Raw genomic sequence first — 17,999 nt, 5'->3', positions numbered from 1 at the left:
CGGTGGGGGAGGGAGGGGGGAGTTGGCAACACTGCCCCCCCTCCACATAGGCAGAGGAAGAAAGGGACATGCAGAGCTTTAATCTGAATAGATAAGCTCTCTGCTAATCTACCTCTAAGCTCCCTCCCGACACAACTTTTCAGCTGCTGTTATCTCATGTGTCAGATAACTTGTTAGAAGTGACTCTGCTGATAACAGAGCAACGGAGCAGAAGAAAGACATGACACTTAGGGCTTTGGAGAGAGAGATGTAAACACTACAGATATATAATGCCTAGGTCAAATTTCATGAATGAGGTTTACCTCCACTTTAAAGTGGAAGTAAACTGTCCTTTTTTATTTTTACCTACAGGTATGCTTATAAAAAAAAGCTTACCTGTTGTTCACTGTTTAGAAGATATTCTAGCGAGCAGCAGCCAGTGACATCATTGGCGCATGTGCTCTGAAGGAATGGCATACACACGGCGTTCCTTCAGAGCTGTGTGCTGCAGCCAAGACTCCTGTATGCATGCGTAGGAGTGACGTCAATGCGGCTCGGCCAATCAAGCGGCTGCAGCCTGTAAACCCGGAAAGGAAGACTGGGTGAAGATGGAAGCCCTGTCAGCAATGACAGTGCACCGCTAGATAGATTTGTTTCAAGGTAAAACTTTTATAATGTGCTAGTATGCAATGCATACCAGCACATTATGGCTTGCAAGGAGAACTTTTTTTTTCTATCCAGAACTTTACTACCACTTTAACTTGTATGCATTAATGTGTACAAAATATGCCTGATGCTAGGTCTGCTTTAAAGTCTTTGATAAACAATATTTCATCAAAAAAATGTTATACTAATTACTCTTTTCACCATATTAATATATTGTTTTTTTCTCATTTTTTTCTTCTTTTTTTTTTAAAATGTCTATAAATTCAACCCAATAGGAATTAGGTTAGATTAGGTTAACATGACTTCTTGAAGAATATACTGTATTATACATGTTTCCTAAATTTTTTTTGTAATAAAAAGATACACATAAAGAATATACCTTCATGCAATGCACGTCGAGCCAGTGCCTCAAATTCAGCAAAACTATGTAACAGATAACAATGCTCTTCCTTTGGTTGAGATGCCATGTCATGCAGCTCCCGGATATTGCCCTGCCATATTCCAAATGTGAAGATTTCCACTCCAAGCTCCCGAAGACTGGCAGCCACAGGTCTAGGGTCCCCGCCATTTGAGTAGCCATCAGTGATAAGGAAAATAATTTTGTCTGAATCACTACGGGAGTGCCTGAGTATTTGCTGTAAAGAAAAAAATCAACCAATGAAACACTGAATATAGAATGAATGTTGTCAGATGAATATGGGAAACACAAAACTGATATTTGGCCCTCAACAGTGTTTTTTTTTTCAGAACCACAGATTAGATAATGTGTGTGTTTCTTCGAGTTGATACTAATTACCAATGCTCCTTAAAGTCTAGAAAACATGTACTACTGCCAGCTGCTGAAGATTAGAATTGAGAAGCACTTCCATGAACTTCCATGCAAACATCAGAACTTTCAGAGTAATAGATTATATATAAGTGATTGTAAAGGCTCGTTTCTTTTTTGTTAAATAACAAACATATCATACTTACCTCCACTGTGCAGCTCGTTTTGCACAGAGTAGCCGTGAACATTCTTTTCTGTGGTCCCCTTGGCAGCTCTCGCGGCTCCTCCCCCGCATCAGATAACCCCCTAAGAGAAGCCTGGGGGGGGGGGGTTAACTTGGAGCGCGCTCCCAAGTCCAGCATTTGCGCCCATAGACACAAATGCCGGACTTGGCCCCACTAACCCCCCTCGCCGGTGCCCGCCGTCATTGGATTTGATTGACAGCAGCGGAAGCCAATGGCTGCGCTGCTATCAATCTATCCAATCAAGAGCCAGGACACCGTGGAGAGAAAGGGAGCGCGTCTCCATCGACAGAAATACGGGACTCAGGTAAGTAAAAGGGGGGAGGGGGCTGGGAGGGACGGTCACTGCCATGTGTTTTTTCACCTAAGGCATAGGATGCCTTAAGGTGAAAAAACACAAGGGTTTACAACCCCTTTAAGGTTTGAAAAGTGGGAGAGCAGAGGGTGTGTGTGTGTGTTTTAATGTACTGTTACAACCTTGTACATTATCTTCTGTACATTGTTAATAATACTTTGGGCTCTGAGTAGCCTTATACCATTGGTCATGACGTAATGTCAATGACTGTATTTTTCTTTTCTTTTATATGGCCAAAAACATATAAATAAACATCTAATAAAAAAAGAAAAAACAAAGCTTGGAAAGGAAAGTGTTCATGAGGAAAGAATGCTTGGATTTGCATAATATTAAATGCATTGTAGGTTACTCCATTCATGTTACATAATAAGACATAGAAATATATGAATATATAACATTGGAATAAGGTTTGCTATTGTTGCTAGATACAGCAGGTAAAATGAGTATTGAACACATCACCATTTATCTAGGTAAATATAATTCTAAAGGTGCTATTCACATGAAATTTTCATCACATGTCAGTAACAACCCATGCATTCCATGCATACAAAGAAACCAAAACAAATAAGTTTAGAAATTAAGTTATGTGTAATACAATTGAATGACACAGGGAAAAAGTACTGAACACCCCAACTGAAATGTAGTTAATACTTCATACAAAATCCTTTGTTGGTAATGACAGCTCCAAGACGCCTCCTGTATGTATGTCGCATGCATTGCTCCCCATTCTTCTACACAAACAGTCTTCAAATCTTGAAGGTTCTGTGAGCCTCTTCTATGAACTCTGATCTTTAGTTCTTTCCATAGATTTTTTTATTGGATTCAGGTCAGATGATTGGCTGGGCTGTTCTAGCAGCTTTATTTTCTCTTTCTTTGAAACCAATTGAGAGTTTCCTTGGCTTTGTGTTTGGGATCAGTGTCTTGCTGAAATGTACACCCTCATTTCATCTTCATCATCTGGTAAATGGCAGCAGATTTTCATCAAGAATGGCTTGGCACATTTTTTCATTCACCTTTCCTTCAATGATATAAAGTTTGCCAGTACCATATGCTGAGAAACAGCCCCACACCCCGATGTTCCCACCTCCAAACTTCATTGTTGATATGGTGTTTTTGGGGTGATGTGCAGTGCCATTTGATCTCCAAACATGGTGTGTATTATGGCATCCAACTAGTTCAATTTTGGTCTCATCTGACCAGACTATATTCTCCCAGTATTCTCCTAGGCTTGTCTAAATGTTGTGCAGCAAACTTAAAATGAGCTTCAACATGCTTTTTCTTCAGCAATGGAGCATTGCGTGGTGAGCGTGTATACAGGCCATAACAGTTAAGTGCATTACTTATTGTTTTCTTTGAAACAATTTTACCTGCTAATTCCAGGTCTTTCTGAAGCTCTCCACAAGTGGTCCTTGGCTCTTGGACAACTCTTCTGATAATTCTTTTCACTTGCAACAAGCACCTGGTCCAGGCCGGTTTATGGTGAAATTATGTTCTTTCTACTTCTGAATTATGAACAGTGCTCACTGGAACACTCAGAAGTTTAGAAATCCTTCTGTACCCAATGCCATCAGTATGTTTTGAAAAAATAAGGTTTCAAAGGTCTCGAGAGAGCCCTTTGCCCTTTGCTTTTACCCATTATGAGATGTTTCTTGTGTGACACTTTGGTAATGAGACACCTTTTTATAGGCCATCAGTTGAGACTAAACCAGGTGATATTAATTTGCAATGACAAGGGGCAGGATTGCTTTCTAATTACTGATAGATTTCACCTGGTGTCTTGGCTTTCCATGACTTTTTGCACCTCCCTTTCTTCGTGTGTTCAATAGTTTTTCCCTGCGTCATTCCATTTTATTACACATAATTTCATTTCTGAACTAATTTGTTTTGGTTACTTTGTATGTATAGATTGCATGGATTGTACCTACATGTGGTGACTCTTTTAGCAAAATATTTACCTAGAAAAATGACGACGTGTTCAATACTTATTTTACCCGCTGTATCTATGGGATATTACTTTATCTATGATAAATATAAAAATTGTATGTCGTATGTTGATATGTACATTGTAAAAATTTGCCAAGACTATACGCTTACAAAGGACTTAAAAGGTCATTCCAACAACCTTTGAATTCCTGACTGACAGTGGGAGTGTTCTACTAACGTTAAACTGTGCTGAGTGCTTAAAATCTATGGACTTGGGGGCTTGGCCGGCTGCAGGGCAAGATGGACGTCTGACTCACCAGCTCCGCTCAACCTCGGGACTTGTAGCGACCATCCCTTCACAGCAGCTCCCATCCCCGCTTTCCTGCACAGGGAGAGAGATGGTACATGTGGCACCTGGATGATATGTCCAGAATGAATAACTGATCTACACACAACTCGCGCCGCCTCATAGATTTTTGCTTCACAATGGCTATGCAGAAGCCATAAGATGGCATCGGAGCAACACATCCTCCTCCTCACATGTCAGCAGAGGAGAGATCACAGGAGAACAAGTTGCATTCCACAAATGCCTCAGAAAAAATGGACAGAACAGAACCTGCTCTGGCTTCACACAATGGCTCTCCCACAGACAGAGGTAAGCAGGCAGCACAATCACCAGTGCCTTCTCCCACTAAAGCTCCTCTATAAAAAAAGCAGCACTGGGATGCCCCTGGAGGCACACAGCACCAGGAAAGCAGCCATGAATTATTAGCTGCACACCCATCCGGTGATCAGCCTGCCTCAGAGCACACATTGAAGCATATGCTCCTGTCCTTGCAGAGAGATCTCCGCAATGAGCTCCGTTCCTCCATTTCCTCCCTACTTTCTAGAATAGATCAAGTGGAGGAACGTACAAATATCCTAGAAAAGCAAGTGGCAGATCATTCCAACACCTACCATCAGGTCAGTGAAGCATATCATCAGCACTCTGAGGAACTTAGCTAAAGTGGCAGATCTCGAAGATCGTTCTAGAAGGAACAATATAATTCAGAGGTATCCCAGAGACCGTTAAGCCCACAGATTTGATTCACTATATACAATAACTCTTCCTCAAGCTCCTCCCACAACTCACTCAAGCTGACATTGCAATTGATCGCACACACAGGATTGCGAAACCTAATCATCTTCCAGCCTCTGTCCTCCACGATGTCCTGGCGAGCATTCATTTCTTTCAAGTAAAAGAAAAAATCTTTTTTTTTTTTATTCCTTATATGGAATATATATGGACAAAGGCACAAACATAAAGTAATACACTTATAATAGATACACGTTTGCACATAAGTTATGGGTTATGTTCTCTTTTACAGGGGTCTTAAAATGTTTTTTTTTTTTATTTTGTTCCCCCGTCATTGATGGTAGGCTTCATGCACATTTTTGGTATGTAATGCACTTATAACAGATACACAAATGCACATAATTTAGGAAGGGATTATGTTCTCTTTTACAGAGGCACAAACATAAAGTAATACAACTATAATAGATACACAATTGCACATAAGTTAGGGGTTATGTTCTCTTTTACAGGGGTCCTAAAATGTTTTGTTTTTTTCTCTTTGTTGTTTTGTTTTTCTTCCCCTGTCATTGATGGCAGGCCTCATGCACATTGTTGGTATGTAATGCACTTACAACAGATACACGATTGCACATAACTTAGGAAGGGATTATGTTCTCTTTTACAGGGGGTTTTAAAAAAAAATATTTATTTTTATTTTTTTTCTTTGGTTTGTTTTTCTTCCCCTGTCATTGTTGGTAGGTTCCATGCACATTTTTAAAATAAATTTATTTATTTAATTTTTTTTTTGGATTGTGCCCCTCTTCTGCCTCCACTTCCTCCCCTTCCCTCTCCCCTTTCCTCCTCCCTTTTTTTTTGGTTGAGGTAGGGATGGTGAGTTCTAAATATTGTATAGAAGGGTTTATTAGATAAATGATATAATTGAGAAAAGTGATTTAAGGTAGAAGAGCAAAGATAAAAGTGTATATATACAGTCTACTCTTTAATTTTTTTCTTTTCTACATATCTGCTTGTACAGTATTGTATGGTTTGTCCTAAATGTAAAAAATGTAATAAAAATTGAACTATAAAAAAAATAAAAAAATAAAAAATCATGGAAGTCGCCGGCTCCAACACCAGGCTGCCTGATCCCTCCTCCGATATTGCTCTCTACACAGATATATCTGCTGCTACTACACAAAAATGAAGAGTTTGCCCAAGTCACTGCAACCCTATGAGAGAAAAATATTGCATATAAATGGGGTTTCCCCCCTAAATGGTGGTGACCTTCCAAAATCAAACAACAAATATCTTTACGCCAAAGGAGGGCATCAAGAAACTGCTGAATTGGGATCTCATCTTTACACCTCTGTCTAACCCTGATCCACGTCAGTCACAAACCCACGGTTGAGATAACTCCAACCGTACAGCTTTACACTAATCTCTGCAGCTATTGCTGCCACAGATTATACCTCCAGCTGCCCATGTTCCGGATACAAAATATTATCTTGATAGCAATGTTAAGTCCTAGATGAGAATCAATCTCAATCTGTTTAGTGTTCTTTCTTGTCAACTACATTTATTCCCCCAAAACCACAAGGTGCCAAGCGCTCTATTCAGTGTTGAATGATCTGTTTTACGTTTATTGACCTGTTTTCTCTTTTGTTGACTCCCACTGCATTGTTACATCAAAACTGAGAAGTTTGTCATCTGAAACCCACAGTGACTTCAAAAGTGCAAAACTAGCAAGTGTCATATCTATACCTCTGTAGGCTTATTCTCTCAGCTATTAACTATGGCCGTTACTATCACTTCCCTGAATGTTAAGGGCCTCAATTCCCCCTTTAAGAGCAATTTAATGTGGAAGGAAGCCCTCAGACATAACTCTGATCTTATATGCGTGCAGGAGACCCATTTCTTATCCCACAAACCCCTGTCCTGCTCCCATAAGCAATTCCCGCACTGCTTTCTTGCAAATTCACCAAAAAAGAATGCTGGCGGAGAGGAGAGAATCATTTAAGTAGAATGGGAGCATGGTCAGACCATGTGATGATGTCTATTTTGGTTTCTTGAACTGATTGAAGGGTGTGTTTATCAACCAGAAACATATCACTTTGAGAGTAGGACTTTTGCGTGCGCAAATAGAGGGTGTAATCTTTTTCTGTACTGTGGTAGCACCTCCATGGATCATATAGGTCTTTGAGCAAGGTGGAAAGGGCAGTGGTTTGTTTATGAGTTGGGTTGAAAGAGTCTAGGGTTGGGACTTGGTTAAAGTCACCACAGATAAAATAAGGTAGTGCTCCGGAATGGTTCTAATTTTTTGATTATAGATTTGTAGAACTGCCTTTGGTTGGTATTAGGGGTGTAGACATTGCTGATAGTCATTATATGGTTGTTAATGTAAGTCTCCTTGAAAAATTATTGACATCAATGAAAGTGTTAAAGAGGTCAAAGTGACATGATGGGGAAAAATTCAAGCCCTGCGACAAAATTTAAATTTTCTTAGATAAGAGTATCAGCTGTAAGACCAAAAAGTTGACTTTGAGAAAAAATAATAGAGAACAGAGGAAGTACATTTTTGATGATTCAGAGATTTAGAATGTATCCGAATCTCTGAATGACAATAGTAATGAGTGCCACTTCTAATTATGGATTTATAGATCCCCTGATAGGATAGCATACCTTTGGTTTGTGGGTCACTTGGACAGATATGTTTGAAAGGGGTGAGAGTAAGGCCTCATGCACACTGCATTTGTGAAATGCCTGTTTTACAGGTGTTTGAGGTTTTACTTTATTTACTTTACGTTTTTTGGAGGTATTTGCCCATAAATGCCCCTCTATGTTAGCCTATGTGTCCATGCACACATTGGCATTTAAAGGCAGGGGCATTTAGGGGCAGAAATCTGAACACACCAAAACCACAGAAAAAACGCCTGACACGTCTAAACATGTCTGAACTTTGGAAATGCACCTAAACACTAGGCATTTTAGCACTTGAGCATTCATTCATGTCAATGGCCAGGATAAATTACTATTATTGCCAATGAAATTAATGAATACCCAAACCTTTGATGTACCTGAGCGCATCAAAGCGTGCCTAAATTTATCTGAAAAACACAGCTTTAGGCACATTTTAACTCTGCTTTTCTCCTGTCAGGAGTGCTTAAGGCCTTGAAGGCAAGTCTGTTTTTGAGACCAGACGTTTTAAAGCAGAACATAAATATTGTAAAAATCTACTGCCCATACTCATCATCTTATCGGGGCTTTCCCCCACAAAAGATATGCGCCCGGCCACCACTCATATTCTGGGCTGAATGACACCCAATTGCTAGAAGCCAAAGTTCTGCTTTAAAGCTAAACTTCATGCCAAGAGCATACACACAACTAAAACTTATATATGTGAAAATGCCAAAAGGATTTATAATCCATTTCAGTCAATTTTGTGATCCAGGCATCCTATGCAAGAAACCTAGGCTGTTCCTGGACCTCTATGTAGGCTACACTACAGTTAAGTAATGAAGCCTGATCCAGGATCTCAGCTTGTGACTGGAGAGTACAGAGTTCATCATATTGCTCTACCCTTCTGTAAACATATTTACAGACAGTATCAACTGAGTGACCCTCCTTTTCGCAGTAGAGGATTACAGGGGCCTAATATTAACACAGATTCATGTTCTTGTGCCAGATGTATTGAAAATGCATATACAGTAATGGTTTTCTAATGAATGCATACCCAGCGTAAATTTTTTTTCCACTAATAGACAAACCATTGTACTAGTGGCTGATGAGTTCTTTTTTATTTTAATTATGCTTTAGGTTAAAAACAATAAATTAGGTTCAGAAGGCAATTTTTCACCTTACTTTCAAAACAGAAAATATCTCATAAAATGTGATACAGTGTCACCAATCTCTTCAACATCAAAAAAGATACATTTATGTTCCAACTGTCCAGTTATTTTTTCCTGATGCTGGTGCCCTGAGGTTATCTATTCTGATACACTAAATAAAATCACTATATGCTACAGGCTGACCATAAATAACACGAACATCATGTCAACCTATCAACATTAAAGATTTAAACTTAGATTCAGTTTAGAAAAATTCATTCATTTCTTCTCATTTCTCTGTTGGCGTAGGAGAGATAAACTAGTATCACTCAGTAGTCAAATCTAATAATGTGCACTATTCATAGTATGTACATTACAAGAGGAAACAAAATCTGACATATAAATTATAAGAAGCCCTAATGTGCTATTCTTTAATTTCACACAAAGTATTCAGATCATATAGCTCATAGATCCCATACCAGAGTATTTTAAAGAAAAATAACAGTGAAAGTAAAAGCCATTGAACAGTATATTGGAAAACTAAAATAAATAACTTATAGGCATATAGAGAAGAGGTTAACCATGAGCTTAAAGTGGAACTTTTTTCAATTTTCCATCTATTAAATCTTCTGCTTCTGTTGTTTTAACTTTGGATAGTAAAACATTTTTTTTCTGCCAGTAAATACCTTATACAGCCCACTTCCTGTTTCTTGTCTGGTCATTAGCCCAGGCTTATGACATCATGCACAACTCACTCTCTCACTCTCACTCTCGTGAGAGTTTGCCAGGAGGGGGGATGAGACATAAGAGGGCCACTGAGAGCTGCAGAGCTGGAGGTGTGCCTCTGTGTGTCTGTGTAAATCCAGGAAGTGAACAGGCAGCAGCTTCAGCTGCCCACAGTTAAAATGGATGCAGTCAGACTTAATGGAGGTAGATTTTTGCAGAATCACAGTATATATAAAATAATATGCAAATGTATTACAAATTATTATTATTACAAATTATGTGAGCAGACTGCAGTTTCTCTTTAAGTGGTTTCTGAACCATAGGTTGGTCTAGATTACAACAGAAATTTAGTGGCTAAAAGACTGTCTTCCATTCTTAAACAGTACTCCTGCTGTTTGCCAGGGATCGGGTGCTGGTCAGAAAAGAAGACATCTGCACTACGAATACACAGTGGGGTCGATTTACTAAAACTGGAGAGTACAAAATCTGATGCAGCTCTGCACAGAAACCAATCAGCTTCCAAGTTTTTTTTTTTCAAAGCCTAACTGTACAAGATGAAGTTAGAAGCCGATTGGCCGATTTTGCACTCTCCAGTTTTAGGAAATCAACTCCATTGCCTACCTTTAAGTTTAGAGCAGCTTTTCTCAACCAGGGTTCCTCCAGAGGTTACTAGGGATTCCTTGAGCAATGAGCAATTTCTACCCATCAGTTCAATTCCCACTGACACCATTGATCCATTTGGTGATTCATGTAACAAATAACAATATGCAGAACTACCGTATTTATCGACGTATAACACGCACAGGTGCATAACACGCACCCTAATTTTAAGAGGGAAGTTTCAGGAAAAAAACTTTCCACAGCCCCCTGCACAGCACACGGACCCCCCGCACAGCACATAGACCCCCCGCACATAACACGGACCCCCCGCACATTACACAGACTCCCCGCACAGCACAAGGAGCCCCTGCACATTGCACAAACTCCCCGCACAGCACACGGACCCCCTCACAGCACACATACCCCCCGCACATTACACGGACCCCCCACACATTACATGGACCCCTGCACAGCACACAGACGCCCCACACAGCACACGGACACCCCCTGCACATTACACGGACCACCGCATGGCACACGGACCCCTGCACATTACACGAACCGCCGCACATTACACGGACCCCCGCACAGCACACGGACCTCCCGCACATTACACAGACCCCCCCACATTACATGGACCCTTGCACAGCACACGGACCCCCGCACATTACACAGACCCCCCCGCACATTACATGGACCCCCGCACAGCACACAGACACCCCCCCCTCACATTACACGGACCCCCGCACAGCACACGGACCCCCCGCATATTACATGGACCCCCCGCACAGCACACGGACCCCCCGCACATTACACGGACCCCCCCGCACAGCACACGGACCCTCCACACATTACACGGACCCCCCCCCTCACAGTACACAGACCCCCCACACAACACACATACTCCTTTCACTCTAAAGCCCCCATGCACTGCCAGCACTGCCAGCATACTTTATAAAGTTAAGAAAATATTACTGACAGCCCTTTCTCATATACCGTGCCTCCTGTGTCACTCTCATTGTAAAAAAAGCTTCTATATACCTCAATTAACAAAACTCGCTCGTGGACACAGTCATGTGATTCTCCTCTGCTGTTTCATTGACTCCTCTAATCAAAAGCTACACTCGAGGAGGAGGCGGAGCAGGAGGAGGAGAGCTGCCAGAATGAGCAGCGTTACTTGAGGACACAGGAGGGGCGGTATATGAGAAACAGCTGTTCGTAATATTTTCTTAACATTTTAAAGTATGGCAGTGCTGTCCCAGGGCCAGGAGAGGCGGGATAGCCAGCCCGACACCCTCCCAATGGGTGGCACCCGGGACGGACCGCCCAATCCCCACCCCTGTTGGTAAAAAATGATATAGCGGTGTATAACACACAGGCACGGTTTACCCCGTTTTCAGGTGAAAAAAGTACGTGTTATACGCCGATAAATACGGTGTTTGTCAAAAAAGAGCTTTTTTGTGTTGCAGCACATTTTGTATTTTTAGCTGTACGCTCCTCTTCAGTATGAAGCTCAATTTGTGGGAGTTCCAGCAAAGCCCAGTAACTACCTAGAAAAATGGGACCATGTGCTACATGTACTTTGTCACCTGGGGTCAAGAGTAAATATGAAAAATTTGGGTAAAACTTTTTCAGATGCAGTTTAGGTATGAATATTTTTGCATAGTTACACTGGACCACTTGGACTAACGCAGACTTTTTCAACCAGGGTCCCCAGGCACCCTGGGGTGCCTTGAGGTTTCTCCAGGAGTGCCTTGGCGAAATCCCTAAAAATTTGTTCCAAAATTGTATACAAGCTGGTGGGTGGATGAAACCTGCCTTTTAATTGCACAAAGCCACAGGTTTTCATTTTACACCAATACAACCTTCTAGCTGCCAACCTCCTAACGACCAATGACATCATTAGTTGATAAGGAGAATGCCAATTGCCTGCATATCATCCTTGGTTGACCCTTCCTTGCCTTTCTCCATTAGCTTTGGGGTCTCATTAGCTGAGTGATGGAGAAACACTGAGAGAGAAGAAAAACATTGGACTGCTAATCAGTACCAGTCTTCAAAAGTGTGTTTGCTTTGGAAGAATAAATCACCTCTATAACGTTGGGTGTCCTACGTGTATTGATGTTGCTGCATTATGTAAAACTATTAGAGGAGTTTTTATATTTAGAATGGGGTGCCTCGAGATGGTGTCCATAATTTTAAAGGTGCCTTGACTGAAAAAAGGTTGAGAAACACTGGACTAATGTATGCAACATGTGCCACAACTAGCTGATCACACCTGGAAGCTGGAAATCACTGTAGTGTGCACAACTGTTCCAAGCGGATGCCCCGCTGCATTGTGAATACAGGGGGTTGGCCGCTTGGCACGAGCACTATTTAGAGAACACTGAATTTTCTCATGGAATGCAAAGCATTCCCTGATTGGACGGAATGGGGATAGTGACATCTTTACCCCACCTCTTCACTTTGCCCAATCAGAGAACACTTTGCATTGATTGAGAAAGTCTTTTCTGAACAGCACCCCTCCTGAGCAGGTGACCCTGTGTTCACTATGCAGCAGGACAGTCGCTCGGCATGGTACCCATATGCTAGTTGTGATCGCTGTTGTAGCAGTGTCTATTACATTGATTTTCAGCTTCCACAGGGATTGGGTAAGTATGACACATGTTACTACACTGGTCCAAGCTGGACCACTGTAATTATGTAGAAATATCTATACCTAAACTTCAGCTTTAAATCATTTGTCTAAAAAGAAAATGCAGCTAGATCTCAATAGTCAAACACTCCTTGATCTATGCTAAAATTCTACTCTGGCACACGCTGAGGGATACTCTTAAATGTTAAACATGACAGTACAACAACTTTTTCTTAAACTGTTACGTCAAAGGACTATAAATATACTACATTTCAAAATAAGACATTTGGAAGCAATAAGGAAACCCTGAAAGGTGAACTAGATTTGAAGAACTCAAATGATAGGAGTACAAATAAATGACAGGAGTAAAAAAATATAGAGCAGACATGCTTAAATGTCAACTAAAAATGATACAGTGTAAGTGATCTCGGTGGCGGAGGGGACTTTACAGTTCCTGGGTAATTGTAACATGGTCTCTAATGTTTCTTATGCTGCGTTGGATCGTCATGGGTGTTTTCCGGGAACCCCTCCTGCTTTGGAAGCATGGCTGGAGAAACTCTAGTTGATGCTTGGAGACATGCACACCCTGGAGTCAGGGAATTCTCCTGCCATTCAGAGACTCACCGTATGCTTTTGTGTATTGATATGGTATTGGGATGGTCTTCCCTTAATACAAGCAGTTAAATACTTACCGCAGACTATTTCAGACCATTCCCCCCCATGGAAGATAGTTGACGGTTGGGTGCCCAATCAGGTATTAGACACTGGCGTATGAATGCTGAGTGGTTGCAGGAGAAATCTGTGAAACCTGTCTGCCTAACCCCTTCACGCTTAAGCCTTTTTCTGACACTTGTTGCTTACAAGTTATTTTTTTTTGCTAGAAAATTACTTGGAACCCCCATATATTATATTTATTTTTTTAGCAGAGACCCTAGAGATTAAAACAGCGATATTTTATGTCACACTGTATTTGCGCAGCAGTCTTTCAAATGCAATATTTTTTTAAAGAAATACACTTTCATAAATTAAAAAAAAACAGTAAAGTTAGCCCAATTTTTTTGTATAATGTGAAAGATGATGTTACTCCGAGTAAATAGATACCTAACATGTCATGCTTTAAAATTGTGCACACTCGTGGAATGGCGACAAACTACGGTACTTAAAAATCTCCATGGGCGACGCTTTAAAAATTTCTACAGGTTACCAGTTTGGAGTTACAGAGGAGGTCTAGTTCTAGAATTATTGCACCTGCTCTAACGATCGTGGTGATACCTCACTTGTTTGCTTTTAACGCTGTTTACATTTGTGGGTGTGCGACTTACATTTGCGCTTGCTTCTGCGCGCGAGCACGGAGGGATGGGACTGTAAAAAAAAATGTCTTATTAATTTTTTATTTTTTTTTAACTGACCCTTTAATTCATTTTTTTTAACACTTTTATTGCTGTCACAAGGGATGTAAACATGCCAGTAATAGGCAGTGACAGGTACTAGAGTACGAGTTACTAGATCCTGAGACCGGATCAAAGCCGATTCCGGCTTTGTTTGGGTCTCCGGCCAGCCGGCGGATGTGATGCTTTTAAAGCAAAGGGTTTTCATTGGAAGAGGTTAAGGCATTTTCTAGCGCCTTAAGGGTTGATACAAAGAGACTGGAGGAGCAGGTTACTTTGGCTGAGCGCTCATATGTGAGTGACCCATCCTCTGACAATTATAGGACATAGCAAGAGTACCTACGCTCTTATCCCCTACTTATAGCAGAAAAGTCAAGTACAGATCAACTTCACCAGCGGAGATGGATATTTGGGTTTGGAGTCTCCTAGCATTTCCAGCTCGACCCTCCTATACTCTAATTTCTATACTACATATTTGAAATCCCCCAGAGGATTATAGTCGAAGATTCACAAGAGAACTTGACTAATTGTGAGCAATTTTACAGATTTTTGTATCAGTCTCAAGGAAAAAAAAATATAAACAGTGACTGCTGCCCCTCTCTGCCAATCCCTTCACTGGCTTCCCCTACCCCAGCATATAAAATTCAAAATGCTAACCACAACATACAAGGCCATCCATAACATCGCCCCCAGCTACATCACCAACCTCATCTGCAGATATCACCCAAATCGTCTCCTCCGCTCCTCCCAGGACCTCCTGCTCTCTGACTCCCTTGTTACCTTGTTACCTTCTCTTATGCTCGCCTTCAGGACTTCTCCAGAGCCTCTCCCATCCCCTGGAACTCCCTGCCCTGTGTATTTCCGATCAGCCTCTAAACTGTCCACCTTTAGGAGATCCCTGAAAACTCACTTATTCAGGGAAGCCTATCCCACACCCACCTAACAACTATCCTGCTTCCTAGTTTCTGTCCTAGGCTAAAATGATGTCATACATTCCAGGAGATTTTATGGACATTTTTTATTTCATCTGAGGGGAGGAGGGGCTTAGCACACCCTCCTGCCTGCCAGCCGGCATGCCTGAGATGAGGGCAGGTGGATTCCTGGAAGTAATTGCTACAAGAATCATCTGCTCTTACTCAGGAAGGACTCAGCTAGAAATGCAAAGGAGGTGTTTTTGAAAGTGATTTCTCAACAAAATAAAGCATGGAGACAAGCATGGATGAGTGATTTTGCTTTTAATATTAATGCAACAAATTAAATAGTGTTTTTAGTTTGTGGTTCTCAGATACAGTTATGTTACACTTTAAAGAAACACAAGTTTGCTGGTCTGTCAAATTTTAGTAAAGCTTTGCCAGCAAATTTGTTTTTCATTAAACTGTCCAGGAGTGTCCCCTAATGTAATTATTTTGTTACTATACAGCATATTTGAAATAAAGGAAAGCTGCATTGACAGAAATAAAGACTGTCATTGCTGGCTTCCTTCTAAGCTGCCAAGCTGATCCAATGGCTTCAATACTACTAACCCAAGGCAAGCATGCAGTTTAGAAAAATCAAAGTAAAGTCAAAATACCTGATCTGCATATTTGTTCTTGGTCACTGATTCAGAAATTACCTACCCCCCCCCCCCCCCCCCCATTTAGCCAGAAATTTAGCATTTTCAGAATAAGTCAGCAGTGACAACTTTTATACTTCAGTGCATATTTCCTCTACATTTCAGATCTTTATATGCCTAATTACTAATGGTTTCATTAATTTATTATGTTGTCTACAAGAATATAAACTACATTTACGACACAATAGCTTTCACATGACAGTCTTATAACAATTTTTATATTGAGCCTTCACATGGTGCTAAATCTACTGTGAGTGATCTTGACCTACACCATAAATAATTATGCTACCAAAGAAATGCATAGAAAATCACATGCCATAAAAATGTAAAACATTCTCATGTAACGCATACACAGTATGGGCACACGTGATCATGTCTTTGTGTATGTATGCATGAGAGGCAGCGCTTTTATTCATCTGAACCTTTCGCCTTATTATTTTTCGATGCAGTACTGCTACTGCGAACTTTCAAGTATCGCCCACACAAATAATAATATTGTTTTACCATTTCTGCAAACGCAAGATGTACTGGAGCACTTCATAACTCTGCGATGTCTCAGACATCCTTTAGAGATCACAGAGATTCCCTTTGCAGCAGCTGTTTCAATAGCTCCACACTTCCACTTTTCATTTCATCAGTACGAGGCAAAGGCTTTTTGTGTTGTGTGCTGTTATTCATCTTCATTTCAATTAGGCCTTTTTTAGACCACCCAGAGCACCATGAAAACACTTTCGTGCCAGACATAGTCATAAATTCAGTTTAATTTTATGGGGTCTAATCTGATACAGTATAACTAATATCCCTTAATACACAGATGTAATAAATGGATATCTGTTACTGCATCTGGACATGCCAAAATTCAGGAAAGTCTGTGGTGGCATCTGTTAGCATCTGCATTCAATGTAATGACAGGGTCACTTTTACCCAATAGGACTCCAGAGCTGTCCTACAGTGTGCTCAGGACAGATGAAAGGAAGACAAGAAATTATTTTTGTTCAGGAAACTGCTGGCTGAGAAACCATCTAAACGATTTTCTGTCTAAAAGTTGGAGTTGGTCTTCTGGTTGGAGGTCATGTCCATTGTGACAGTTCCCCTTGGGTGTGTAGCCCTACAAGCCTGATTGAGCCATTGGGCATATACCTATTTGGGTTCAATCTTTCCGGTAAGCCTCTCTGGTGGTGGATCGCTTATCAGCAAGTTTGGGCACGTTCTTTTTTACCACACTGTTTCTCAGTTCAAGTGTCCAGTACTTCGAACCACGTTTTGGATATATATAATTTCATTATAAGGATTTGTTTCCTTTTTTTGGACATTATTATTGGACAATATTCATATCTGTGTAAGTTCAAGTCGCATCGACTTCAGAGAAGTCCCTGTACTACTGTGGCCTGAGTTTGATGTGACCATAGACCTCAAGATTACACAGGCATTGCTTCAAGTCATGTCAAAGTCGCGTTAAAGTTGTGCGACTTTCAGGTCGTACAAGTGTCAAAGGGGCCTTAAGGCTGTAACGTCTCCAGTCCCCAGCTGCTCCAATTATTCGACCTGGTGGTTGGATCAAATATTTGCTCCCTCAATGGCCATTGAGGTTTCACCCGCCAGCCTGTATGTCCTTTAGTGACACACGAGCTGGTGATCAAAAAACAGAGCAACCAGAGGATAAGCAACTATTCTACACACATGGGTTCTATAATACTTTCAGCAGTTGGAGAGCCGAGAAGCAGGGGCATTTCAATACATGGGCCACCGCAAAGGTAAGTATAGTCATATTTTCTTTGTACAATATTAGAAAACTTATAATGACAACAGGTTAAAGTGATTGTAAATACATATATTTTTTTTTTTAATACCAAATATGTTATACTTACTAAGGAGCAGCCCGATCCTCCCATTCTGGGGTCCCCTGCTGGCGCTGCTAGCTCCTTTCTCCTACCAAGTTCTCACCATAGCAATCTGCTTGCTATGGGGCCACTTATGAGTACTCCCTCCCAAGCCAGCTCTGTGTGTTCATTGACGTGCAAAGCGCGCCCCCTCCTCACTGGCTGTCATTGACTTAAGTGGGAGCCAATGAGAAGGAAGAGAGCCGCTGCTCTGATGCACATTGCTGGATCAGTTTCAGGCTCATGTAAATATAAGAGAGGGCTGAGGAGGGGGTGAACTGCACAAAGAAGGTTTTTTAACCTAAATGCATAGAATGAAAGAAGTTTTTTTTTTCTTAACCACTTGCCAACC

General features: G+C 41.1%; 1 protein-coding gene across 3 annotated transcripts in view; it reads right to left on the bottom strand.

Annotated features, from left to right (window-relative positions):
- The window catches only part of SVEP1 (sushi, von Willebrand factor type A, EGF and pentraxin domain containing 1), a 486,322-nt gene that overhangs the window by 339,931 nt on the left and 128,392 nt on the right, over positions 1-17,999 (bottom strand). For all 3 annotated transcript variants that reach the window (XM_073591153.1, XM_073591134.1, XM_073591144.1), the window contains exon 2: positions 1,025-1,280. In XM_073591153.1, coding sequence (XP_073447254.1) covers positions 1,025-1,280 — 256 coding nt within the window. The remainder of the gene's footprint in view (positions 1-1,024; positions 1,281-17,999) is intronic.

The sequence above is a fragment of the Aquarana catesbeiana genome, linkage group LG01, assembly GCF_042186555.1.
Source record: "Aquarana catesbeiana isolate 2022-GZ linkage group LG01, ASM4218655v1, whole genome shotgun sequence".
In the NCBI taxonomy this organism is placed as follows: domain Eukaryota; kingdom Metazoa; phylum Chordata; class Amphibia; order Anura; family Ranidae; genus Aquarana; species Aquarana catesbeiana.
This window is presented reverse-complemented; position numbering and strand designations above follow the sequence as displayed.